This window comes from Pogoniulus pusillus, chromosome 38, assembly GCF_015220805.1.
Source record: "Pogoniulus pusillus isolate bPogPus1 chromosome 38, bPogPus1.pri, whole genome shotgun sequence".
Taxonomy (NCBI): domain Eukaryota; kingdom Metazoa; phylum Chordata; class Aves; order Piciformes; family Lybiidae; genus Pogoniulus; species Pogoniulus pusillus.
Genome location: NC_087301.1, coordinates 5,273,894 through 5,300,364, shown reverse-complemented (window position 1 = coordinate 5,300,364; position 26,471 = coordinate 5,273,894). Strand labels below are relative to the sequence as shown.

At 54.3% G+C, this 26,471-nt stretch overlaps 2 protein-coding genes across 2 annotated transcripts in view; both read left to right on the top strand.

The window, feature by feature from the left end:
* Positions 1 to 1,693: 1,693 nt before the first annotated feature.
* FDXACB1 (ferredoxin-fold anticodon binding domain containing 1) lies at positions 1,694 to 9,169 on the top strand. The gene is made up of 6 exons (XM_064173089.1): positions 1,694 to 1,845; positions 1,889 to 2,175; positions 3,038 to 3,194; positions 4,672 to 4,875; positions 5,227 to 5,385; positions 7,032 to 9,169. The coding sequence occupies exons 1-6, from the start codon at positions 1,694 to 1,696 to the stop codon at positions 8,203 to 8,205; spliced, it is 2,133 nt and encodes a 710-aa protein (XP_064029159.1). The 3' UTR covers positions 8,206 to 9,169.
* Positions 9,170 to 9,343: 174 nt separating this feature from the next.
* Positions 9,344 to 26,471, top strand: part of ALG9 (ALG9 alpha-1,2-mannosyltransferase) — a 34,724-nt gene continuing 17,596 nt past the window's right edge. Inside the window, exons 1-9 of the mRNA XM_064173302.1 lie at positions 9,344 to 9,547; positions 10,099 to 10,237; positions 11,289 to 11,423; positions 12,789 to 12,859; positions 14,608 to 14,696; positions 15,232 to 15,367; positions 16,277 to 16,364; positions 16,489 to 16,594; positions 25,391 to 25,513. Of these exons, the coding sequence (XP_064029372.1) occupies positions 9,441 to 9,547; positions 10,099 to 10,237; positions 11,289 to 11,423; positions 12,789 to 12,859; positions 14,608 to 14,696; positions 15,232 to 15,367; positions 16,277 to 16,364; positions 16,489 to 16,594; positions 25,391 to 25,513 (994 nt within the window). The 5' untranslated portion in view covers positions 9,344 to 9,440. The remainder of the gene's footprint in view (positions 9,548 to 10,098; positions 10,238 to 11,288; positions 11,424 to 12,788; positions 12,860 to 14,607; positions 14,697 to 15,231; positions 15,368 to 16,276; positions 16,365 to 16,488; positions 16,595 to 25,390; positions 25,514 to 26,471) is intronic.

Below are 26,471 nucleotides of genomic sequence, written 5' to 3'. Positions count from 1 at the left end.
TGTGTAGCTGTTTTGAGCACTGAGGACGAGGGAAGTGCTGGGTCAAGAGTGCTTGCTGTGCAGGGAGACACTGTTGGCATCATACTTGCTGACAGTTGGCATGGCAACTGTGTCCAGGGCAGCCTCAGGTGTGTCCAGGGTGGCCTCAGATGTGTCCAGGGCAGCCTCTGCTGTGTCCAGAGCGGCTTCAGGTGTGCTCAGAGCAGCCTCAGGTGTGTCTGGGGTGGCCTCAGGTGTGTCCAGGGCAGCTTCAAGTGTGCCCAGGAGGTAGTTGCAGACAGCAATAAGGTCTCCCCTGAGCCTCCTCTTCTCCACGCTAACCAATCCCAGCTCCCTCAGCCTCTCCTCCTAGGGCTGTGCTCAAGGCCTCTCCCCAGCCTCATTGCCCTTCTCTGGACACGCTCAAGCATCTCAATGTCCCTCCTAAACTGGGGGGCCCAGAACTGAACACAGCACTCAAGGTGTGGTCTAACCAGTGCAGAGTACAGGGGCAGAATGACCTCCCTGCTCCTGCTGACCACACCATTCCTGATGCAGGCCAGGATGCCACTGGCTCTCTTGGCCACCTGGGCACACTGCTGGCTCAAACTATGATGAAACAGACATTTTGAGTGAATGATGATGAAACATTTTGAGTGAATTATGATGAAACAGACATTTTGAGTGAAATATGATGAAACAGACATTTTGAGTGAAATGTGATGAAACAGACATTTTGAGTGAAATATGATGAAACAGGCATTTTGAGTGAATTGTGATGAAACAGGCATTTTGAGTGAAATATGATGAAACAGGCATTTTGAGTGAAATATGATGAAACATTTTGAGTGAATTATGATGAAACAGACATTTTGAGTGAAATATGATGAAACAGACATTTTGAGTGAAATGTGATGAAACAGACATTTTGAGTGAAATATGATGAGGTGAGCTAGGGCAGGAAAACTTGACATGCAAAATACCACTCCCTGAATGACCTGAAATACCTGTTCTGGGGTGGCAGAGGAGCACAACTTAACAAGGAGAAAACGACAGAGCCAATTCTGCCGTCTCCAAGCACAAATGCTCCTCTTTAGCCACGCTCCAGATCCAACAGACTGGACTGCAGCCCTTTTTAATCCCCCGATGCTTGCTGCAATCTGAAGAGCATTCTGTTTCCAGGCTGTGAATGCACTGAACAAGAAAACCTCGCACTTAGCACGGCGAAACACGAGTCAAAAAGCCGCTTAACACTTTATGCCAAGGGCTGGAGCATCTCCGCTATGAGACAGGCTGAGGGAGCTGCGGTTGTTCAGCCTGGAGATAGAAAGACCCCAGAGGGACCTCGGAGCAGCTTTCCGAGCAGCTGCGCTCGCCCCGTCCCGATGTAAACCTTCCGTAGTCGCTACCCGCGGGACTCTGAGACGCTGCCCCTTGCCCTGTGGCTCCTCAGACACTGCCCCTTGCCCTGTGGCTCCTCAGACACTGCCCCTTCCCCTGTGGCTCCTGAGGCACTGCCCCTTGCCTTGTGGCTCCTCAGACACTGCCCCTTGCCCAGTGGCTCCTGAGGCGTTGCCCTCGCCCTGTGGCTCCTGAGACACTGCCCTTGCCCTGTGGCTCCTGAGACACTGCCCTTGCCCTGTGGCTCCTCAGACACTGCCCTTGCCCTGTGGCTCCTGAGGCGTTGCCCTCGCCCTGTGCACCGGCGCAGGGCATGCGAACAGAGCAGCCGACAGCAAAGCTCCGCTGCTCTCCCTCCGCCCTCAGCCTGCTGCGGCTCCTCCGCTCCCGCTTCTGCCCTCGCCGGGGCCGCAGCTCCTCGGGCGCTGCGCAAGGGGTCCGTGGCTGGAGTGGCTGCCAGCAAAGGTGCGGGCAAAGCCGAAAGGTGAAGCCGCTCGGAAAGCCGCAGGCAGGAACCTCGCCGGCAGCCGGTCCGGGGCCGCCTCCCGCTCGCCACCAGGCGGCGCTCAGCTCAGCCCGGCCGCGGGGCCCGCCCGGGACGTCAGGAGGCGGCGCCGGGCGCGGAGATGGCTGCGGTGCGCCGAGTGCTGCTGCTCGGGGAGGGCAACTTCTCCTTCGCCGCCTCTCTGTGCGGGGCCGCAGGGACCTGCCTGGTGGCCACTTGCTACGAGAGCGAGGAGGAGGCGTGCGGGAGGGGGGGAGCGGCGGAGAACATCTGCCGGCTGCGGGAAGGAGGTGGGTCCCGGAGCACAGCCCTGCGAGGGGAGGCTGAGGGAGCTGGGGGGGTGCAGCCTGCAGCAGAGGAGGCTCAGGGCAGAGCTCATTGCTGCCTGCAGCTGCCTGCAGGGAGGCTGTAGCCAGGTGGGGTTGGGCTCTGCTGCCAGGCAGCCAGGGACAGAACAAGGGGACACAGCCTCAAGCTGTGCCAGGGCAGGTCTAGGCTGGATGTTGTTAGGAAGTTGTTGTCAGAGAGAGTGATTGGCACTGGAATGGGCTGCCCAGGGAGGTGGTGGAGTGGCTGTGGCTGGAGGTGTTGCAGCCAAGCCTGGCTGGGGCACTTAGTGCCATGGTCTGGTTGGTTGGGCAGGGCTGGGTGCTAGGTTGGGCTGGCTGAGCTTGGAGCTCTCTTCCCACCTGCCTGGTTCTGTGATTTTATGGGTCCCGCCGGTGGGGAGTCTCAGAAGACTTTTGCCACGAGGAATGGGAACGTTCAAGTGGTTAAATCAGCTACTATCGGCCCAGGGAGGTCGTGGATGTCCCCTCCCTGGAGGTGTTCAAGGCCAGGTTGGATGGGACCTTGAGCAACCTGGGCAGGGGGTTAAAACTGGGTGATCTTTAAGGTCCCTTCCAACCCAAACCATGCTGTGATTCTAAATACCCCCAAATCTAATCAAACTAAAAAGGCACTGGAACAAGTGGCCAGATAGCAGAAGTCTGCAGAGAGCAGAGAAGGCTTTCTGGTGTTGCAGGGTGGGAAGATGCCTGGCAGCTGCTGCTCTGATGTGCTTTAAAAGGGGACTGGAGACCTTGGACTGCTACCTTCCCTTAAGCTTTCCTCTAACAATAAACGTGAAAGTCTTGATTTTTCCTTTGGAAGGAGCAGAAGTTCTGTTTTCTGTGGACTGTACCAAGCTGAAGGACTACTTTTTGCCAGAGAAAAGAGGATTTGATTGTATTTATTTCAACTTCCCTCACTGTGGGAGGAAGGCTGGGGTGGTGAAGAACAGAGAGCTTCTGGCACGCTTCTTCCACAGGTGAGTAAGCCAGAAGTAGCTCTCTGCTAATTGACTGCATGACACAGATCTCATGCTGTGCTGCAGGTGTTTTTCTGGCATTATCATAGCATCACAGCATCACAGAATGTCAGGGGCTGGAAGGGACCTCCAAAGCTCATCCAGTCCAAGCCCTCTGCCAGAGCAGCATCTCCTAGGCCAGATCACACAGGAACACATCCAGGCAGGGTTTTGAATATCTGCACAGAGGGAGACTCCACAGCCCCCCTGGGCAGCCTGTGCCAGGCTCTGGCACCCTCACAGGGAAAAAATTCCTCCTCAGGTTAACATGGAACTTCCTCTGCCTCAGCTCCCACCACTGCCCCTTGCCCTGGCACTGGCATCCCCCAGCAGAGCCTGGCTCCAGCCTCCTGCCACTCACCTGCACAGCTTTAGAGCCACTGCTGAGCTCACCTCTCAGCCTCCTCTCCTCCCAGCAGCACAGCCCCAGCTCCCTCAGGCTCTGCTCCTAACAGAGCTCTACCATTCCCTTCAGCATCTCTGTGGCTCTGTGCTGGACTCTCTGCAGCAGTTCTGTGTCCCTCTTGAACTGAGGGGCCCAGAACTGGCCACAGTACTGCAGATGTGGCCTCAGCAGGGCAGAGCAGAGAGGCAGCAGGACCTCTCTTGACCTGCTACCCAAACCCCTCTAATCCACCCCAGAATGGCATTGCCCCTCCTGGCCCCCAGAGCACATTGCTGGCTCATGCTCACCCTCCCATCCACCAGCACCCCCAGATCCTTTTCCCCTTTGCTGCCTTCCAACAGCTCAGTCCCCAACCTCTCCTGCTCCCTGGGCTTGCTCTTTACCAGGTGCCAGACTCTCCCCTTGCCCTCGTTGAATTTCATTCCGTTTCTCCCTGCCTACCCCTCCAGCCTGTGCCAGTCTGGCTGAATGGCAGCACAGCCTCCTGGGGTGGCAGTCACTGCTCCCAGCATTGTGCCATCAGCAAACCTGCTTATGTGTATATTATATACATGTATGTATCTACTATTTTTCTCTATATGTGTATTTATATAACACTTTATATATATATATATAATTATACCTATTCTAGAAGTTCTGGGTGTGCTAGCAGGATCCACTGTACAAATGAAGGCTGTGTGCAGGCAGTAGCCTTCTTCCATCACATGTTTGGGACACAGACTTCACAGTACTCCCAACATGGCCCACTCCTATGGGAGGCTGCACAGGACAGGACAGTATAGAAGGCTCCATGTGAATGTAAGGAAAAGCTCTTTCACTGTAAGGGTGTCACACACTGGAATGGGCTGCTCAGAGAGGTTGTGGAGTCTCTGGAGGCATTCAAAACCCAGCTGGATGTGTTCCTGTGTGACCTCTAGGTGATCCTGCCTTGGCAGGGGGGTTGGACTAGATGATCTTTCAAGGTCCCTCCAACTCCTAATGTTCTGTGATTTTGATACAGTGATTTTTCTTGTTGCTTGACTTCCCTTACAGCTCTGCAGAAGTGCTGACAGAGGAAGGAGAGATCCACGTTGCTCTTTGCAATGGACAAGGTGGGACACCTGCTGATCAGCCAAGGAGAGAGTGGCACAACAGCTGGCAAGTAGTGGCTGTGGCAGCAGGAGCTGGATTCATCCTGAGTAATGTTCATCCTTTTGAAGCAGAAACTATCCACGGATACAAGTGTACAGGGTACAGGTAACTGTCCTGGGGCAAAGCTGCAGAGCTGATATTCATTCTCCTATCTTTGATCCCATTCTGTGCTTCTGTGCTCCACAATCTCCCTGGAGGTGTTCAAGGCCAGCTTGGATGAGGCCTTGAGCAACCTGTTCTAGTGGGAGGTGTCCCTGCCTATGTCAGTGGGGGTTGGAACTGGATGAGCTTTGAGGTCCCTTCCAACCTAAACCATTCTCTGATCCCTGGGCAGCCTGTTCCAGTGTTTCACCACCCTGACTGTGCAGAACTTCCTCCTGAAATCCAACCTAAATCTCCCCTGTGAAACATCAAATGTAGGCAATAATCAATGGCTTTGCCTTTGTGTATTGCCAGGAGCCAAGATAAATCTTTCTGCATAAGGGGTGCTTTGAACCACGTTTTCACACGAAGCAAACCACTGCCATGTTTGAAGCCTGTGAGCTGTCAGATAGAGCTGGAGAAAAGAAAAGTTTCTTTCCAAGTACCACAAGTACTGGTGGATAAATTTAACAGGTAAGTTTTGTGATGAGTTCCTGTATGGCAGCAGCACACAGCTGATGTCAGATGAAAGGGAGTTGCTTCACCTTCCCTCCTTTTCCCCTTTGCAGGATTTCTTGTTCCATTTCTCCTTCAAGTCTGCTTCATGTTGGCTTTGTGGCTGTGGCCTGCTTAAAAATCAGTCTGCAAAACAAAAGAGAAACTTTCTTGTGTACTTGGACCACACAACTCAAAAATGCAAACTTGAACTCTCCAGGTAGTTACTAGAAACTGGCTTTGTGTCTGTCTGGGTTCTAATTTCCAGAGACCCAAATATATTTGATAGGACCAAATAACAATTTATAGGGTGCCCTTCCCTCTCCCCCCTTCTTTCCCAAAAGGAATTAGATGTAGAGAGAGGAAAAGCTAAGCAGACCCAAATAATCTCACTCTGATTTGGAAGTTAAGAAAACTTGAACAATAAATTAAAAAGGTATCTGAGGTAGGGAAGTTACAAAGGTATAGGGAAGGGAAAGCAAATGCAAAGTGTGTAAATACAAGCAGATTTTTGATGGTTGAGGGTTTGTCTGCCTCCTGGCTGATGGCCCCGTGGTAAGAACCAGGAACTGGATGGTGATGCAGGGAGGCAGGGAGGCAGGGAGCCAGAGAGAACAGGAAGTCCCCCTGCTTTTGTACACCTTTAGGCTGGAAGAGAGAGTGAGCTCTAACCATGAATCATCTGGTGGTGTTCAAAACCCCCCTGGGGAGGGGTCAAGACCACCTAGGGTCAGGTTCAAGGTCACTCCCCCTGGAGGGTTAACCCTGTACAGTATCTGAGACTGTTTTGGCTAAGCTGCACTCAGATGATGGTCACAGGAAGGCATTTCACTGAAATCTGCTCAGTGGTGTCTGTAATTTCATAGAATCAAGGAGGTTGGAAGAGACCTCCAAGCTCAGCCAGCCCAACCTAGCACCCAGCCCTGGCCAACCAACCAGACCACAAAGCAACGCTCATGGCTGTGACTCCAAACTGCACTGCTCAATGCTTTTGGAATCAGAATTCCAACCAGGGGGCCAAGAAGGTAAATGGGATCCAGCAGGGGCATTAAGCAGAGTGTGTCCAGCAGATGTGATCCATCAGCCCTGCGCACCCCATGCTGGCACAAGCCACAGCTGATGGTACAAGAGCAGGCATATTCATAACAAGAGGCAGGGTTATTACAATTACTCCTTGCAGCTCATCAGCAGAGGTATTTTTCCATTCTCCACCCCAGTCCCAGCCCACCCTGGTGGTCTTGGAATGGTTATCTGTGATGAACACCTCGCACAGTCTTCCTCACAGAGTCTTTTCCATCTCTGGTCAGTAGACTCCTCTTTGTTGCTGATGTCAGGATATCTCTGCTTCTCCTTTACCTCCTTCCTGCTTTCCTTAGTCACTGCAGGCCTGGGCCTTTACAAGATTACATATCACAGATCTCCAACAAGTAACTGCAGAATCATAGAATCAAGCAGGTTGGAAGAGAGCTCCAAGCTCAGCCAGCCCAACCTAGCCCCCAGCCCTGCCCAACCAACCAGACCATGGCACTAAGTGCCCCAGCCAGGCTTGGCTGCAACACCTCCAGCCACAGCCACTCCACCACCTCCCTGGGCAGCCCATTGCAATGCCCTTTCATTGTTCACAGGGGTTTCCTGGAGCCGAGTTCCACTCATCCAGTGCAGACAATAAAGGAGAAGCTCACAGCAAAGCTCAGCCAAGCCTTTCCATTACAGGACACCGACTGCTGCCTTCCTCTGCTCCACCAAGGTCACCTCAACTCTGCTTGCCACTCAAATGTCTTTTGGGTCACTCTGAGCCCAGAGGAGACTCCAAGCACTGAAGAAGTGCCTAATGGATTGGCTAATGCAGTTTTGTCTCCCCATGCTGATTTTTGCAGGGACAGAGATAAGAATGGCTGGGGGAATGCACAAGAGGGACACCACACCTCACACCAGTACTGCCTTAGACCTTCCCTTCTCCCTTATGCTCAGGCAGCAATTCAAAGAGAAGCCTTTCTACCAGGGACACTTCATGTTCTTTCTGGCCCTGTTTTCAGGAGGTGTCTTATCACTCCTTCCTCCATGCCTGTTTTTCATGAGGTGGTTTTTGCATGTGCAGTCGACAGGGGTACAGAGAACAGCTGCATCCAGATGCTGGTGAAGAACATGAAATCAAGCATACAGGCTCTCCACCAGACTGTTTCCAGCTTTGAACTGAGTGTCAGTCTGGAGGAAGCAACAAGCTTTGCCACGGCTGAGCTGAGTGACTTTGCTGCCTTTGAATCTCAGCTTAGTGATATCGATTACCTCCTTTCTGTGGAGAGAGAAACTTCAAGCTCCTGTGTGGGAATTGTAAGAACAGATCATTACACCCTGGCAAGCAGTGAGCTGGTTGCTGTCTTTGCTTCACTGAACCTTGACCTCCTGGCCATGCTGACCTGTGGAATAGCTGACTGGAGAATGCTCTGGACATCAGACACAAGGTTCCTCTGCCAGTTTCCCAGAGGGGAGTTAAGGCTTTTCAAGGCTTTTTCTTTATATCCACCCTCCTACGTGCACGATGTCAGCTTTTGGGTTCCTGAGGGGGAGCAGTTCGATGAAGTTGCTTTTCACACCATTGCTAGGCAGGTGTCAGGTGAAATGGTCACATCCATCCGGTTACTGGACAGCTTCCAGCAGCCAGAGACGGGTCGGAAGAGCCTCTGCTACAGGCTGACGTTTCAGTCCTGCGACAAAGCCCTGAGCTGCCAGGAGGTGGCAGAGATGCAGCTGCTGCTGCGGGAGGAGATAGAGCAGCGCCTGGCTGTGACCCTGCGCTAGAGCCTTGCGGGTTGTCTCCAGTGGCTTGGTGCTGAGCTGGGAAATGTGGCCCTGACCTCGTGGGAGCTAAGGCTGTGTTCTAGCAGTGCCTCTTACAAAGGCAGGAGGACTCCAAGGGCCTGCACACGTTCTCAAGAGGGAACTGCTGTTAATGCAGGGCAAGCCCCTTCTGCTCTGTGCCATGAAACCTCACAGTGCAGAGCAGAGCTGGGCCAGGGCCGGTGAGACTGGACCTGACCTCCTTGCTGCTGCCAGTTCACCTTGCTTCTGCCCACTGCCTTCAGTGCTGGCACCTGTGCCCAGTACACTGGCAGAGGGAGGCTCTTTTCTATTTGCAAAGGACCCTGCACAGCCTGAGCCCAGAGGGGCTGGGGTCCAGGGAGCTCTGTTTCTCCCTCGGGTGTGGAGATGCCAGTTCAAACTCTGCTTACAGTGCTGCCAGGCTCCGGGCAGCCAAAGGAGCAGAGTGGCAAAAGGCCAACGACAGCAGAAGCAGAGACCAAGCCCTGCTTACAGGGAGGTCACCCAGCACACAGCCAGCCAGGGCACCCTAAAGGTGCTGGCAAAGATCATGCGTGGTCAGGGAGCTCTCTTTGCCCGGAGTGCCCTTCCTTTTCCTCCACTCTCTTGGACATCCTCCGCTCCTCTTCCCTCTCGCATTTGCCTCCTGGTGCCACATGCTGGAAGCTTCCTCCGTGTGCTCCAGCAGCCTCCACAAAGGTCAGGTCCGAGGAACCACAGCCCCCCGGCAGCAGCTGTCCCCAGCACCACCCGACCCCCGGAGGTGCCTCTGCCCGGCACCACCCGAGCCCCGACGGCTTCCACATCTACCCTTAAGCATCCATGGCGTGTGGAAGGAAGATGCTCCTCCTCTGCCTCCAGCCAGCTTCTCTCCCTGCCCCATTCCCAGCTCTTCAGTGCCGGCGGTACCCAATAAAGTGCTCTGGCAGCGGCGTGTGCCACACTGAGCTGCTCTCCTGCCCAGCGCTGCCCGGGGAGCGAAGGGGAAAGGGGCGAGGGAAGGAAAAGGAGGAGGCTAGGGGAAAGGGAAAGAGATCAGGGACGGGAAGAGGGGGGAGGGCCGCGGACGGGTGCGCGGGCGGAGGAGGCTGCGGCGCTGCCCGCAGCGGAGCGCGCCCCCGTGCCCACACCCGGCATGGCGGCCGGCGGCTTCGGCGCCGCTCTCGTCTCGTTCGCTGGCGGCGGGAGCGGGCGCTCGGCTTCCCGTACTCGGCATGGCCGCCAAAGGGGCCCGGCAACGGACGCGGGCGGGCGGCGGCGGCGGCGGCGAGTCGGCTCGGGCGCGGTCGGAAGGCTCGGGCGCGGAGGAGAGCCGCTCGGAGTAAGTGGCGCAGCGCAGGGGCAGCCGCAGCGGGCCCCCGGGGCGGCGGTGTGGCGGGGGCGGGTTTTACCGCCGTCACTCGGGCGGGATCCCGAACGCCCCTGGGGGGCCCGGCGCCGGCGGGGCGGTGCAGTTGCGAGCCTCCGCCCGGGGATCGGCTCGCTGCGGGGCGCTCGGGCTCGCCGGTGCCCATCGCCCCGAGGGCGGCCGTGCGGCTCGCCGGCCGTGTGGCGCTGCCTTCGGCGCAGCTCTCCCCGGGCCCGCCGCGGTGGGGGAGAGGGCGAGGTGCCGGCGGGGATGGCTTGCAGCAGTGGGGGAAGCGCTCCGAGCCTCCGCTGCGGCGCGGTGAGGGGGAGGGTGGCGCTTCCTCGGGAGGGGACTGGCAAGCCCCGGGGCAAGCGGCGAGTGGAAGCGGCCCCCGTGCTTGCGGCGTGCCGCGGGCAGCCTGGCGGGGGCGGGTGTGGGCTTCGCTGCCCGGTGTGGCGTTGCGAGCCGCGGTCGTGCTGCTGAGGTTGCTGGCTGCATGTTTGCGTTTTAATTCTTCGGGTTAGGTCGTCTGGGAGCAAAGCAGGACAAGTTTGGGCCCCTGAAGGATCGACAGCGTTCAAGTGTCTCATCTCAGCCAGGTTCTGTGCAGCTCTCTTGAGCAACATCTCAGATTGCGATGAGACATTTAACTACTGGGAGCCGGTAAATGGTTTTCTTGCCTTCGTACAGCCATAGAATGGGCTGGGTTGGAAGGGGGTTTAAAGCTCATCCAGTTCCAGCCCCCTGCCGTGGGCAGGGACACCTTCCACTAGAGCAGGGTGCCCCAGGCCTCATCCGGGCTGGCCTTGAACACCTGCAGGGAGAAGGCATCCACAGCTTCCCTGCACAGCCTGTGCCACTGTCTCACCACTCCCCTGTAAAGTGGAGGTGTGTAGGGAGGTTTTTCTGCTCCTGAACTCGGCACTGGTCAGGCCACACCTTGAGTAGGATCATAGAATCAGTTAGGGTTGGAAGAGACCACAAGGATCATCTGATTCCAACCCCCCTGCCATGGGCAGAGGCACCCTACCCTAGAGCAGGCTGGCCAGAGCCAGAGTGCTGTGTCCAGTTCTGGGCTCCTCCATTGCAGAGAGATGTTGAGGTGCTGGAAGGTCTTGAGAGAAGGGCAGCAAGGCTGGGGAGGGGCCTGGAGCACAGCCCTGTGAGGAGAGGCTGAGGGAGCTGGGGGGGTGCAGCCTGCAGCAGAGGAGGCTCAGGGCAGAGCTCATTGCTGCCTGCAGCTGCCTGCAGGGAGGCTGTAGCCAGGTGGGGTTGGGCTCTGCTGCCAGGCAGCCAGGGACAGAAGAAGGGGACACAGCCTCAAGCTGTGGCAGGGCAGGTTGAGGCTGGATGTTAGGAGGAAGTTGTTGTCAGAGAGAGTGATTGGCATTGGAATGGGCTGCCCAGGGAGGTGGTGGAGTGGCTGTGGCTGGAGGTGTTGAAGCCAAGCCTGGCTGGGGCACTTAGTGCCATGGTCTGGTTGGTTGGGCAGGGCTGGGTGCTAGGTTGGGCTGGCTGAGCTTGGAGCTCTCTTCCAGCCTGCTTGATTCTCTGATTCGTAGCTGCCCCCTGCAAGTGCAGGTTTATGTAAAACCTTGTGCTGATCTCTGTCTTTCAAAGAGAAGTTTCCTTACTCAGGGCTTCAGAGATGGGAAATGCAAAGCTGTTTACTTTGTGTGATGCATCTTTCTTTTCTGTTTGCTCTCCACTGCAGACACACTACCTCGTTTATGGGAAGGGGTTCCAGACATGGGAATACTCCCCAGCCTATGCCATCCGCTCCTATGCTTACCTGTGGCTTCATGCCTTACCAGCCTTGTTCCATGCCAGAGTTCTGCAGACCAACAAGGTAAATCAGAGGCTGCAAAGCTTCTTTCCTGACGACTGAGCATGCCTTTGGGCTGTTTCAAACAGCTGCTTTGGTTGTTTTCAGAGGTGAGAGAATTAGTGTTTACGAAGCACCGAGGGGTTGCTGGCCTGCTGGCAGCTGACTGGGTGCCAAGGCCAGGAAGAAGTGAAGTGAAGTGAAGTGAAGTGAAGTGAAATGGAAGTGAAGTGTCCTGCAGAGGTCTTTCCTGGAGTGACTGTGGCTTTGGTCCCTGAGCCAAGTGCCTGTGCAGGGGCTGTGAGTGATGTGTTTCTGAGGATGATGAGGGGACTGGAGCACTGCCTGATGAGGAGAGGCTGAGGGCCCTGGGGCTGCTTAGTCTGGAGAAGAGAAGACTGAGAGGGGATTTAATCAATGTTTATCAATAGCTGAGGGCTGGGGGTCAGGAGGGGGGGACAGGCTCTGCTCACTGCTCCCTGGGATAGGACAAGCAGCAATGGATGGAAGCTGCAGCACAGGAGGTGCCAGCTCAACACAAGGGGGAACTTCTTGCCTGGAAGGGTCCCAGAGCCCTGGCACAGGCTGCCCAGAGAGGTTGTGGAGTGTCCTTCTGTGGAGCCTTTCCAGGCCTGTCTGGATGTGTTCCTGTGTGCCCTGAGCTAGATTGTGTGGTCCTCCTCTGGCAGGGGTTTGGACTGGATGATCTCTTTGATCCTTTCCAACCCCTGCCATCCTGAGAGCCTGGGAAACACTAACTTCCCTGTAAGGATTTTCAAGGTTTTGTGAGCTGACCCCAGGGGATCCAAAGAGAAGTGGCTGGGAAGCTACTGGGAAGTGCTGTCAGGCTCCAGTTTGACTGAGAAGCTGTCACAGAAGGGCAGGTAGCTCCTTGGCCCCATGAATGTGTACAGGCGTGGGCATTGTTACCTGGCAGCCATAGGCTCTCATTCACCCCTCTGAATTTCACCCCAATGCTTTAGAAGCTCATGCTGGGGTTTGTGGCAGCTATCAATGACTGTTTGGATGATTTTTTCCCCCAATGAACTGTGTTCTGCAAGGGATGTTGGAACTGAAGTCACAGAAATCACTGAATGTCTGTTCTGTGTGGGTATCCATGGCTACACCTGATAACAGAAAAGAGGAGTAGCTCTGCTAAATTCAGTGGGCTGAGTTAAATTCCTGTGGTGTAAAGGACTTCAGTGGTACAGGACTGCCAGAATCTCCAGCATCCCTTGGAGCTTGGCACTTGGAGCTACAAGAACAGGCTCATTCACCACTGCCAAACTTGTTTCATCCTGTTCAGTGCTCTTGTTCTCAGGATCAGCTTAGTAAGAGTTGCATAATCTTTGTTGCAAACCTTGTTCAGACTCTGACTGTGTCTTCTAGGTTCTTATCTTCTACTTCCTCCGATGTTTCCTGGCCTTCCTGAGCTGCATTTGTGAACTCTACTTCTACAAGTGAGTGTTAGGAGCTGTCTACAGTGAATGTTTTGAAGCAGTGTGAGTGATGATGAGCCCTGGGGCTGCTTAGGCTGGAGGAGAGAAGACTGAGAGGGGATTTAATCAATGCTTATCAATATCTGAGGGCTGGGGGTCAGGAGGGGGGGACAGGCTCTGCTCACTGCTCCCTGGGATAGGACAAGCAGCAGTGGATGGAAGCTGCAGCACAGGAGGTTCCAGCTCAACACAAGGGGGAACTTCTTGCCTGGAAGGGTCCCAGAGCCCTGGCACAGGCTGCCCAGAGAGGTTGTGGAGTCTCCTTGTGTGGAGCCTTTCCAGGCCTGCCCGGCTGTGTTCCTGTGTGCCCTGAGCTAGATTGTGTGGTCCTGCTGTGGCAGGGGGTTGGACTGGATGATCTCTTTGGGTCCCTTCCATCCCCTGATATCCTCTGGCCCTGTGACACACTCAGTTATTGCCCCAGGAAATACACCCTGAAGCTCTTGTGTAGATGTGACTGGTAAACTGGGCTGCTTTTCACAGTGAACCTTGAAAATACCTGTTCTAACTTGGTGAAAAATGAGTCAGAATTCCACTTTTTAGGGCAAAATTGTTTTCTGACATATGCTACTTCATCACTGTGGTGACTACATTCATTCTGTAGCCAGGGGTTGGGCTCTGCTGCCAGGCCCCCAGCAACAGAACAAGGGGACACAGTCTCAAGCTGTGCCAGGGCAGGTTGAGGCTGGATGTTGTTAGGAAGTTGCTGGCAGAGAGAGTGATTGGCATTGGAATGGGCTGCCCAGGGAGGTGGTGGAGTGGCTGTGGCTGGAGGTGTTGCAGCCAAGCCTGGCTGGGGCACTTAGTGCCATGGTGTGGTTGGTTGGGCAGGGCTGGGTGCTAGGTTGGGCTGGCTGAGCTTGGAGCTCTCTTCCAACCTGCTTGATTCTGTGATTCCTCACTACTAGCAGTGAGCAGGGTGGGAGTGTTGTGAAGTGAGCTGTGCTGCAGGTGAGCCTGCTGCTGTGTTTGTTTACCACAGTGAATGTTAGTTGAATGCAGTAATTATTGCTGTGGTGTATCTGCCAGGGGTGTCTACATCCCCTGAAAGCTGTAGCCTGAACATACAATTATCTTGTCTAAGCTGTGTTCTCATTTCTTACCTGCTGCCTCTTCATTTGTGGCTTTTAAACTCTTTCCTTGCCTGACTCTTCCATCAGCAACAGCCTGGTTTGAGGAATGTGAGCGGTGCTCTGTTTGGGGTGCAAGATCTCAGGTAGATGGATGATTGATATTGGCACAGCACTGCAGGCTCCTTGAGGTCCTGAGATTGGTGTGAGTGCAGCTGCCAATGATAGAAGGGAAGTCTCTGTTCTAGAGTTTTGCACTGGTGGAGTTTACAAGGGTCTGAAATGCCAGGCCAGACTGCTCTTCAGGTTGCTGCCAGTGGCTGAGTAATGAGAATCACCCAACCCAAAGCTCTCAGGGTGGCCCATGGATATGGGAGATGATTAGCCTTGTCTTGACCTCATGCAGTTCTCCCTCTGTGGGACAGCTGTGCTAACCCTTTTCCTTCCCTGTGTGGCAGCTTTCCTGCCAAGCAGGTTCTGCATGCACACCACAGTGACTGCCATAACTGGCTGGTCTAGGGACAAGACCTCTGCAGCAGTGCTGGGGGTGGGGGCTGGAGCCCTTCTGGGCTGGCTTTGTGGCTCTGCATGCACTGGGTGCAGTTCTTTCATGCACTGAGGGTGTTTTTGCTTCCTTAGGGCTGTGTGCAAGAAGTTTGGGCTGCATGTGAGCCGCCTGATGTTGGCCTTCTTAGTACTCAGCACTGGGATGTTTTGCTCATCTGCAGGTGAGTTTGCTTAGCAGTGACACCAGCAGTTGCTTTGTCCAAAGACAGGTCCAGGGAGAAGATCTACAGCACTAAAGGGAAACAGCCCAGCTCAGGAGTGCTGAGATAATCCTGATTTGCCCTTGGGTTTTGTCTGTTTGTTTGTGGTCAGGGGAGAAAGGACTTTCCCTTCGTTGTTTTTGCAGTGTCCTAGGTCTCCTCCTTCTGCCCAGGTGTTTCAGGGACAGTGCAAAGTCAGATCCCATTTTCTGCTGCCCCCTGAGCAGGTTCATTTCATTTTTCTCCATCTAGTGAAGTACAGAGGGTGCAGTAAGCATTTCAAGTGGTGGCTGTGGCTGCTCTCACCTGCTGAGTGTCAGCAAAGAAAGAAGCCTTCTGGTCTTGGCACAATACCTCTTTTTGGTTTATTTTGCTTCCACTGAAGTGAGAGTGTCCTGTATCAAATCCCAGCTCCAGTGGGAATGACTGGGAGATGATTAGCCTTGTCTTGGCCTCATGCAGGTCTCCCTAACCCTTTTCCTTCCCTGTGTTGCAGCTTTCCTGCCAAGCAGTTTCTGCATGTACACCACAGTGGTTGCCATTACTGGCTGGTATATGGACAAGACCTCTGTAGCAGTGCTGGGGGTGGCTGCTGGAGCCCTTCTGGGCTGGCCCTTCAGTGCAGCTCTTGGGTAAGGAGAGGAGGGCTCAGGAATTCTGCACTTTGCCAAATGTTTCTTGCCTGGTAGGGGAGGATGTAGGGGTTGGAGAGCTGGAAGAAGAAACTAGCAGAGACTGAGCTGTTAGCCTGGGCCAGGAGCACTGCTGCAGGCTTCCATAGCCTGATTTTTTTGCTTTTGAGGAGCCTAGGTTGGGGAGATTTCCTCATCTTAGTGTACAGAGAGTAAGACCTAAGCTGGGTGGCTGGAATATGGAGTAGAAGCAGAGCCCAGAGAAGTGATGGTTTCCTTCCAGCTACTGCCCTGCTTGGATGCCTGCATGAGAGGAGAGAAGAGGCATCAATTCATTTTCATATACCCACAGACCTGTTTTGTCCAACCACTACTGGAATTAGTGGAATATTTGAACTATTAGAGCTACTGGAATATTGTGTCCAGTTCTGGGTGCCTCAGTTCGAGAAGGACCTCAGGGGACTGCTTGAAAGAGTCCAGGACAGAGCCACAAAGATGCCAAAGGCAGTGGAACATCTCCCTGTGAGGACTGGATGAGGGAGCTGGGGCTTGGAGCAGAGGAGCCTGAGGGTGACCTCATTCATGCTGATGAAGATGTGCAGGGCAGTGTCAGGAGGACAGAGCCAGGCTCTGCTCAGGCATGTCCAGTGACAGGACAAGGGGCAGTGGAGGCAAAGTGGAGCAGAGGAGGTGGTGCCACTGGAACAGAAGGGAAAACTTTGTCACTGTGAGGGTGCTGGAGCCCTGCAGCAGGCTGCCCAGAGAGGTTGTGGAGTCTCCTTCTCTGGAGGCATTCCAAACCTGCCTGGATGTGTTCCTGTGTGTGATTCTGTGCTTGTTTTGAAGGGGCAGGAAGACCTACAGTGGAGAAAGACAGAGTCTCCAGCTGACATCTGATCTCTCTTTCAGGCTTCCTATTGCCTTTGACTTGTTGGTACTGAAGCAGAGGTGGAAGAGTTTCCTGAACTGGTGTGTGGTGTCACTGCTGCTGTTTTTGGTGAGTAGCTGTGACAGCTGAGAGAGGGAATGGGCTGGGGCTGCAATGGAAGGGGTGGACTCCATTAAGTAAGAGGCAAATGGAGCTTCTGGCACCTGAAATAACAGACCATGCTTTCTTCCAGGTGCCACTGGTAGCTGTGGACAGCTATTACTATGGGAAGTTGGTAGTTGCACCTCTCAACATCGTTCTGTACAATGTCTTCACCTCTCACGGACCTGATCTCTATGGTGAGTGTAAGATAAGACAGGAAAGGACTCAGCAGTTCTGTTGGCTCCTGTGTTGCTGCTGGCACCCACCAGGTCTTGCTTACCAATCCTTTTCTGACCTACTCCAGCCTCTGAGCTCCAAGGGGCTGCACTTGCAGCTTTGTGGCACAGGATGTCTCTGTCGGGCTGGGAATCAGCAGGCCCCTGCCCTGTGAGCTGAGCTGCCGTTGTTCATTTCGAAGGTGTGTAAAGCCCTGTGAGGTGTCACAGCAGAGAGCTCTCAGTAGCAGAGGTGTCTGTGTGCTCTGCCAGTGCCCCGGGCACACGTGTGGGTGTGTTTGGCTGCTGCGATTGCCTTCCTGGGTGCTCTTCCTCACAGTCAGGGTGCAGAACCTTGGGAAGATGCTTTAGCTTGGAGAAGAGGAGCCTGAGAGGTGACCTCATCAAGGGCTAGAAAGATGTGCAGGTGAGTGGCAGGAGGCTGGAGCCAGGCTCTGCTGGGTGGTGCCAGTGACAGCACAAGGGGCAGTGGTGGAAGGTGAGGCAGAGGAAGTTTCATTTCATAGAATCAGGCAGGTTGGAAGAGAGCTCCAAGCTCAGCCAGCCCAACCTAGCACCCAGCCCTGCCCAACCAACCAGACCATGGCACTAAGTGCCCCAGCCAGGCTTGGCTTCAACACCTCCAGCCACAGCCACTCCACCACCTCCCTGGGCAGCCCATTCCAGTGCCAATCACTCTCTGCCAACAACTTCCTCCTAACATCCAGCCTAGACCTGCCCTGGCACACCTTGAGGCTGTGTCCCCTTGTTCTGTTGCTGCTTGCCTGGCAGCAGAGCCCAACCCCACCTGGCTACAGCCTCCCTGCAGGCAGCTGCAGACAGCAATGAGCTCTGCCCTGAGCCTCATGTAAACATGAGGAGGATTTTTTCCCTGTGAGACTGCCAGAACACTGGAACAGGCTGCCCAGGGGGGTTGTGGAGTCTCCTTCTCCAGAGATATTTAAGACCTGCCTGGATGTGAGGTGTCCCTGCCCATGGCAGAGGGTTGGAACTAGAGGATGCTGCTAGTGGTCCCTTCCAGCCCTGACTGATTCTGTGTGAACTGATTCCGTGCTCTGGCAAGGGGATTGGACTGGATGAGCTTTGGAGGTCCCTTCTAGCCCCTGCCATTCTGTGATTCTGTCTAATCTGCAAAGCTTTCAGTTCATATCAGGTCTCTGCAGACTGCCTGAGTCACTGCTGTGGTTGGGAATCTCCTTGCTTGCTGCAGGGCATGACCTGAGCTTTGCTTAAGCAGAGTCTGAGGTTACCACAAAAGTATCTAATCTGCAGGCAAATCGTCTGCCTAAGAGGAGTTTCCATGTAGGCTACTTTGTGACCCAGAGCCCAGATCTGGACCTTGGTGGCAGTGCTGTAGTGTTTGGGCACTGCCACTGCACTCCCTTGTTCTACCAGCTACTTATAGAGCTGAAGAGTAGAAAAGTATTCCAGCAGGAGGGTTGGCAGAGTCTTCAGGGATCTTAGGGTGTGGGGTCTCTGTGTCATCTCTTTGCTCTGTTTAAGCTCTCTTGAGATGTTTGTACTGATAGGAAGGTTCCAGAGAAACCTTAGAGCAGCCTTCCAGGTGCTCTAAGATAGCTGGGGAGGGACTTTTGACAAGGCCTGGGAGTGCCAGGATGAGAAGGAATGGACTGAAGCTCGAGGAGGGCAGATTGAGAGTGGAGATCAGGAAGAAATTCTTGGCAGTGAGGGTGAGGAGACACTGGCAGAGGTTGGCCAGGGAGGTTGTGGAGCACAGAGAGGGAGGGTGAGGAGACACTGGCACAGGTTGGGCAGGGAGGTTGTGGAGCACAGAGAGGGAGGGTGAGGAGACACTGGCAGAGGTTGCCCAGGGAGGTGTTCAAGGCCAGGCTGGATGTGTAACCTGTGCTGGTAAGAGGTGCTCCACAACCTCCCTGGAGGTGTTGAAGGTCAGGTTGGATGAGGTCTTGAGCAGGCTGGGCTGGTGGGAGGTGTCCCTGCCCATGGCAGGGGGTTGGAACTGGCTGAGCTTTAAGGTCCCTTCCAACCCAAACCACTCTGTGAGATGCTACTCAGGCAGGGGTTCAGCAGTGCTTGGCAGCAAGGCTGTCCCTGGCAGTGCCCTGCAGGCCATATTTGATGCTTCATTTGAAGGGCTGTTTTGGGTGGTGCTGCTTGTTGCTTGGTTCTGTGGCACAGCAGGGCAGCAGCTGCTTTGCCATGGTTTCAGCTTTGCAGGAAGGCTCTGAAATCTGTTGCTGTGCTGGAAGTGAACCCCAAGCTCTGTGTCTGATAGGTTTTGGCATGGGCTTGTGCCTGACTTTTTCCACACTGGTGCATGAGGGTTTTTTTTTTCCCCAGAAGCCTCAAGGGCCCAATCTGTTGTGAAGTGTTTTATTCATGGAGACATTCAGGAGAACATCCTCAGGCTGGTAGAAAAGCCTGCTTGGAATTGCTCTTTAATGCAGTGTGGCCAGGACAAACCCTGTGTGTTTTTAGAGAGCTTCCAAACACTTGGGAAAAATAACCCTAGCAGGGGAGATGAAAGGCTTGGACAATCCCTTCTGGCTCTGCAGCTGGGATTTCCCAACTTTCACATGATGGCAGCAAGAACTGTTGGGAGGTTGCAGAGTCATCAACCCACAGCAGCTTCAGTGTAAACACCACAGCAGTTTTCCTTTTGGAATTCTGGAGGCAAGGTTGGGATTGATTTGTTTTCCTTTGGTCTTTAGCAAATGAACCCTTTCTGGCTAGATTCAGGTTGTGCAATGAGTGTTCCCCTGGGGTGAAGAGGTTCTTCCAGCCAAGGGAAAGTAGAATCATAGAAGCAGTCAGGGTTGGAAGGGACCACAAGGAGCAGCCAGTTCCAACCCCTCTGCCATGGGCAGGGACACCTCACACCTGCCCACAGCCTCATCCAGCCTGGCCTTAAACACCTGCATAAAATGCAGGGTTGAGAAGCTGTGGGAGGAAGCCAGAAGCTGCTGCTCAGGAGACTGAAAGCTTCAGCAGGGATTCAGCTGCGTCTGCAGCCATTTCATTCACAGTATCACAGCATCACAGTATCATCAAGGTTGGAAGAGACCTCACAGATCATCAAGTCCAACCCTTTACCACAGAGCTCAAGGCCAGACCATGGCACCAAGTGCCACGTCCAGTCCTGCCTTGAAGTGCCCCAGGGACGGCGACTCCACCACCTCCCCGGGCAGCCCATTCCAGTGTCCAATGACTCTGCACTTACACAGCCTCAGCCTTGATTTGCAAGGCAATGTGGGCCCTTAGCCTCAGCCTTGCCCTTCATCCTGCTGCTACGTGGTCATCTCCTACTTGCAGTCCTCTGCCTGTTCCTGAGCTTCATAGAGAGGTTACAGAGTGGGCTGTGTGATCTGGTGTAAGTGATCCTGCACTGGCAGAGGTTTTGGACTAGATGATCTTTTGAGGTCCCTTCCAGCCCCTGACGTTCTGTGACCTCCAGGGATGAGGCTTCCACCACTTCACAGAATTTCTTAGATTGGAAAAAACCTTCAAGCTCCTCCAGTCCAATCATTAGTCTCACACTGACAAGTGCTTGACTAACCCAAACCCCTCAGCACAACACCCAATCACTATGAGTCACTGTGGTTGGAAAGGACCACCAGGATCATCCAATCCAACCTTCATCCCAGCAGCCTTCATCACCAGACCATAGCCTCACGTGAGTACTGTGTCCAGTTTTGCTCACCTCCCTGGCCAACCCCTTCCAGGCTCTCACCACCCTCATGCTGAAGAACTTCTTCCTAACATCCAGGCTGAACCTCTCCATTTCTAGCTTTGTTATGTAGCTTCTGAGTGGATATCTTGATCTGTGCAGAGTTTGTGCCAAGAAGTTGTGTCCCACTCCCAGTGAGCAGAGCTTTGGCTGTGATTTGCAGTGGGGTGGTGCTTTGGGAAGCTTTGTTCAGCTTGGGCACAGTCAGCTGCAGCTGGTTTTGTAACACCTTGCTCTGTTGGGTCCTGCCTGAAAACAGATGATGTGCAGAGAGCAGACTGTTTATTGTACCAGCACTGAATCAGCCTTGCTTAGAGTGAGGGCTCTGACTCATGATCAAATTATTGTGCCTTAGTTGCTGCTCAACAGCTGAACTACAGTTCCAGTCTGCATGCAGCCTTCCAGCCTGTGACAAACAGGGAAGGACATCTTAGGTTAAGCCTAATTTACAGCTCCTCTGCTTTGTCCTGAGCCACCCTCAGCATTGCAGTGGTCAAGCTGCAGCATGGTAGCTTGTTAAGTTCCATTAACCTCTCTCCAGATCTCCAGAGCTGCTTCCAGAGCAGTCACACAGCACAAAGTTCAAGCCAGTTTCTGGCTCAGTGCCTGGCAGTGCCATCAGCCCCATGGAACCACAGTGCCAGGAGCTGGCTGGGGCACAGTGTTCTTCCCAGGGACTTTGTTTTTACAGCTTTACATATTGCATCAGGTTGGAAGGGACCCTCCAAGCACATCTGGTCCAACCCCCCACAGGCAGCAGGGACACCTCCAGCTGGAGCAGGCTGCACAGGGACACAGCAAGGCTGAGCTTGAATGTCTGCAGGAATGGGGCCTCAAGCACAGCCCTGGGCAGCCTGTGCCAGTGTCTCAGCACCCTCACTGTGCACAACTTCCTCCTGATGTCCAACCTAAATCTCCCCTGCTCTGGTTCCAAACCAATGCACAACTTCCCTGTGCACAACTTCCTCCTGATGTCCAACCTAAATCTCCCCTGCTCTGGTTCCAAACCATTGCCCTCATCCTATCACCTCAAGCTCTTCTGCACCATCCCTCCCCAGCCTGCCTGTAGGTCCCCTTCAGCTATTGAAATGCAGCTCTAAGGTCTCCCTGGAGCCTTCTCCAGGCTGAACAGCCCCAACTCTCCCAGCCTGTCTGCATAGGAGAGGAGCTCCAGCCCCCTTTCACCTCCTCTAGCCCACATCTGCTCAGCTCTGGCCTATGGGACTCACAGGCTCACAGGATGTTAGGGGTTGGAAGGGACCCAAAGAGATCATCCAGTCCAACCCCCTGCCACAGCAGGACACAGATCACACAGAACACATCCAGACAGGCCTTGGAAGTCTCCAGAGAAGGAGACTCCACAACCTCTCTGGGCAGCCTGTGCCAGGGCTCTGGGACCCTTCCAGCCAAGAAGTTCCCCCTTGTGTTGAGCTGGAACCTCCTGTGCTGCAGCTTCCATCCATTGCTGCTTGTCCTATCCCAGGGAGCAGTGAGCAGAGCCTGTCCCCCCACTTCTGGCAGCCTTCAGCTACTTTTAAACTTGCAGGAGTTAAATCAGTTAGGGGCTGAGTGCAACTCTGTGGAAGCATTTTCTTCACTGTACCTCCCTGCCTGAAAGATGTTCTGGGCTGGGACTTCTGGCATGCAGTGGAGTTGTTCTTTATTTCGATCCCAGCTCTTTCCCAGATCACCTGGAGTGGATAACAAGAGTAAAAGCATTTTGCCCTGGGAGGCATTGAGACTGAATGCCTCTGAATGGGTGAATCATCACAGAGCCTTTTTCCTTTGGTGTCTGTGAGTTCTTTTCCTTGCCTCTATAATGCACTGCTCTCCTCTCCTCCTTTTTTTCCCCCCCTCTCTTCCTTTCTTTAGTGCTTTTCTTTGTCTCCTCACCCAGAGAAGAAATTCCCTCGCTGGAGGAGGGGAGGTTACAGCTTTTAGTTCTTAAGGGCAACTCAGTCACACTGCAAAAAAGACTGAAAGTGAGAAGGTAGCTTTTGGGTTAGAGCTGCGCATCAGCCCTGCTGACCTCTTCATTTAGCACATCTCTGGGCCTTCAAGGCTGTGTCTGGAGTGTGGAGGAGGTGTGGATCACCAACTCTCCTTCATTCCTGAGTCCCAGACCAAGCTAGACAGAGCCACAGTTACTTCCCTTGACATCCCACAGCAGCCAGGGCAGGTAGGAGGGTGCCAGTGTGGTCCTCTGAAGCTCTGGGGCTTGCCTGTGCTTTGCAGCTTGGTTGCAGTCAGAAAACACAGGAGGGGAACAGTTTGCATCAGCGTTAAAAGCTTTCTGTCTCATCCTGGTGTCTCCTGTGGTCAAGTGGCTGTTGCCTGCAGCAGTGGGGGTGGGAAAGCAGGCTGTGGAGCCCAGTTCCAGTGCTTCTCTGGCTTTGGTGCTGCCCAGCAGGAGTTGCTGGAGTGGGCTAACCCATGGTGACAGTCCTTAGGAGAGACCATGGAGGCAGCAGGGCTGGGCAGTGACCAAGTGTCCCATCACAGAATCAACCAGGTTGGAAGAGACCTCCAAGCTCATCCCCTCCAACCTAGCACACAGCCCTGCCCAACCAACCAGACCATGGCACTAAGTGCCTCATCCAGGCTTTGCTTGAAGACCTCCAGGGATGGTGCCTCCACCACCTCCCTGGGCAGCCCATTCCAATGCCAATCACTCTCTGTGCCAGCAACTTCCTCCTAACATCCAGCCTAGACCTCCCCTGGCACAGCTTGAGGCTGTGTCCCCTTGTTCTGCTGCTGGTTGCCTGCCAGAAGAGCCCAACCCCACCTGGCTACAGCCTCCCTGCAGGCAGCTGCAGACAGCAATGAGCTCTGCCCTGAGCCTCCTCTGCTGCAGGCTGCACCCCCCCAGCTCCCTCAGCCTCTCCTCATAGAGTTTGTGTTCCAGGCCCCTCCCCAGCCTTGCTGCCCTTCTCTGGACACCTTCCAGCACCTCAACAGCTCTTTTCAATTCAGGAGCCCAGAACTGGACACAGCACTCAAGGTGTGGCCTGAGCAGTGCTGAGCACAGGGGCAGAAGAACCTCCCTTGTCCTGCTGCCCACACTGCTCCTGATGCAGCCCAGGATGCCATTGGCTCTCTTGGCCACCTGGGCACACTGCTGCCTCATCTTCAGCTACTATCTAACAGTACCCCCAGGTCCCTTTCCTCCTGGCTGCTTTCCAGCCACTCAGTCCCCAGCCTGTAGTGCTGCTTGGGGTTGTTGTGGGCAAAGTGCAGAACCCTGCCCTTGGCCTTGTTAAATCTCATCCCGACACATTTCTAGGGGTCCTGAGGAGGATTTACAGTGTGGCAGCCCAGAGTGCCTCATGGCCCCCCACAGGTGGAGCTCAGTCAGCAGTCCTGGTTTCTAGATGGGCAATGCCCCTCAGTTCTAAATTTACCTGCCCTGGGCAGCTGGAGATCTGCCCCAGTGCCTGTTTAGAAGTGCAGGTCCAGAAGGACAGGCACCAACAGGGGCTAGAGAGAGAGAAGAAAGGACATTGGCACTCCTGCAGTGTTGCCACACAGGTGACTCTGTGATGTCCAGCACTCAATGTGATCTTTCAATCCATCCTATCCCATGTTCAGCCTTTCACAGGCTGGGGAATTGTGCTCCTGTGGGACCTGCAGGAATTCTGAGGCAGGAGGGGGGGGGAGAGAGAAGCTGAATTTCCAACAGTCCACTCCCTGCTCCTCTAACTCCAGACTTGTATATGCCATTTGCCTTCAGTTCCCTAAATGAACCTCAGCTGCTTGGTCTTCACCCCAGCAAGTCCAGTGACAGGTTTCTGACCCTCCCAGTGCAGCTTCTGATGGTGTTTAGCTGTGGGAGCTGCAGAGGTTTTGGGTTTTTCCTGGCTGCTTTTCCACTTGTCTGATTGATTTCAACGTGGACCCTATTTAAGTGGCTCTGATTGCAGGAAATTGCTGTGGCATGTGACATCTGTCACAACAGTGCAGTGATTAAAGCCCCCACATGTCAGTGAGTGACTGATTGAGCTAATCACACAGGGAGAGTGGCAAACGTGTGGAGAGGAGCTGGCAGTCCTTATTGTGCAGGCTTTGACAGCATCCTGAGTGAAGTGGCCAAATAAATGGCAGCTGAACTGGAATTTCTTTCTCTTTGCACCCTTGGAAGCTTGCAACCAACACCCAAGTGTGTCATGGTGGGGGGGGGGCAGAGTTGGCTTGTCCCTGTTTGAAGCTCCAGATTGAAGCAGGGGCACTTTAAATGGTGTTGGCTCTAAGGTGGTACCACAGCCACCATCTGGATGGTTGTTTACTCTTTTTCTTCTTTCTTTTCCTCTGGAAGGACTTCCAGGAGTTGAAGATGGTTGCTGGAATGCTGGGGAGGGACTTTTCACAAGGGCTTGTAATGATAGGACAAGAGGGAATGGATTGAAGCTTGAGGAGGGCAGATTAAGAATGGAGATTGGGAAGAAATTCTTGGCAGTGAAGGTGAGGAGACACTGGCACAGGTTGGCCAGAGAGGTTGTGGAGCACAGAGAAGGAGGGTGAGGAGACACCGGCACAGGTTGCCCAATGAGGTTGTGGAGCACAGAGAGGGAGGGTGAGGAGACACTGGCACAGGTTGCCCAGGGAGGTTGTGGAGCACAGAGAGGGAGGGTGAGGAGACACTGGCACAGGTTGCCCAGGGAGGTTGTGGAGCACAGAGAGGGAGGGTGAGGAGACACTGGCACAGGTTGCCCAGGGAGGTTGTGGAGCAGAGAGAGGGAGGGTGAGGAGACACTGGCACAGGTTGGCCAGGGAGGTTGTGGAGCACAGAGAGGGAGGGTGAGGAGACACTGGCACAGGTTGGGCAGGGAGGAACTTTGATCACATTCTGTGCTTCTGTGCTCCACAACCTCCCTGAAGGTGTTCAAGGCCAGGCTGGATGAGGCCCTGAGCAACCTGTAGCTGGTGGGAGGTGTGATGTCTGCTGCTGATCTCAGTCTGTGCCAGGCAGAGCAGGAACAGCTCTGCTTCTACAGGTAGATCTCACACATGTCTGTATTTGAAACCTCTTCTTTCCTGTTCTCATCCTTCAGGTACAGAACCTTGGACCTTCTATTTCATCAATGGCTTTCTGAATTTCAATGTGGCATTTATTCTGGCTCTGCTTGTGCTGCCACTGACGTGTCTGATGGAGTGCCTGCTTCAGAAATTTCATGGTGAGTGCAAAGCAGCTGTGAGAGCCAAGCACAGACAGCCTGGATCTCGACCTTGTTGCTGCCAAAGAGCAGCTTCCCTTTGCTGGAAGTGAAACTAGGCTCAGGCAAAGCCTTTGGAGTAAGAGGGAACTTCCTGGAGCTCCTCACTTCAGTTTTGATCCCACAAAGGAGCTGCCATGGAAGGAAGATGTAGTGAGATGCATTCACCAACCTGCTGTCTGCAAAAGAGGCAGGGACATGTCTTTGAGGGTGATTCCTGTGTGCCCTGTCTCCACTTGAAGAATGTATTACCAAGGCTGAACTGTTCATGGAGCAGAGCCCTGTGAGGAGAGGCTGAGGGAGCTGGGGGGGTGCAGCCTGCAGCAGAGGAGGCTCAGGGCAGAGCTCATTGCTGCCTGCAGCTGCCTGCAGGGAGGCTGTAGCCAGGTGGGGTTGGGCTCTGCTGCCAGGCAGCCAGGGACAGAAGAAGGGGACACAGCCTCAAGCTGTGCCAGGGCAGGTCTAGGCTGGATGTTGTTAGGAAGTTGTTGTCAGAGAGAGTGATTGGCATTGGAATGGGCTGCCCAGGGAGGTGGTGGAGTGGCTGTGGCTGGAGGTGTTGCAGCCAAGCCTGGCTGGGGCATTTAGTGCCATGGTCTGGTTGGTTGGGCAGGGCTGGGTGCAGAAGCTGTGTCCCTTGCAGAAGCTGTGTCCCTTGCAGAAGCTGTGTCCCTTGCAGAAGCTGTGTCCCTTGCAGAGCCTGTGTCCCTTGCAGAGCCTGTGTCCCTTGCAGAAGCTGTGTCCCTTGCAGAAGCTGTGTCCCTTGCAGAGCCTGTGTCCCTTGCAGAAGCTGTGTCCCTTGCAGAAGCTGTGTCCCTTGCAGAGCCTGTGTCCCTTGCAGAAGCTGTGTCCCTTGCAGAAGCTGTGTCCCTTGCAGAAGCTGTGTCCCTTGCAGAGCCTGTGTCCCTTGCAGAAGCTG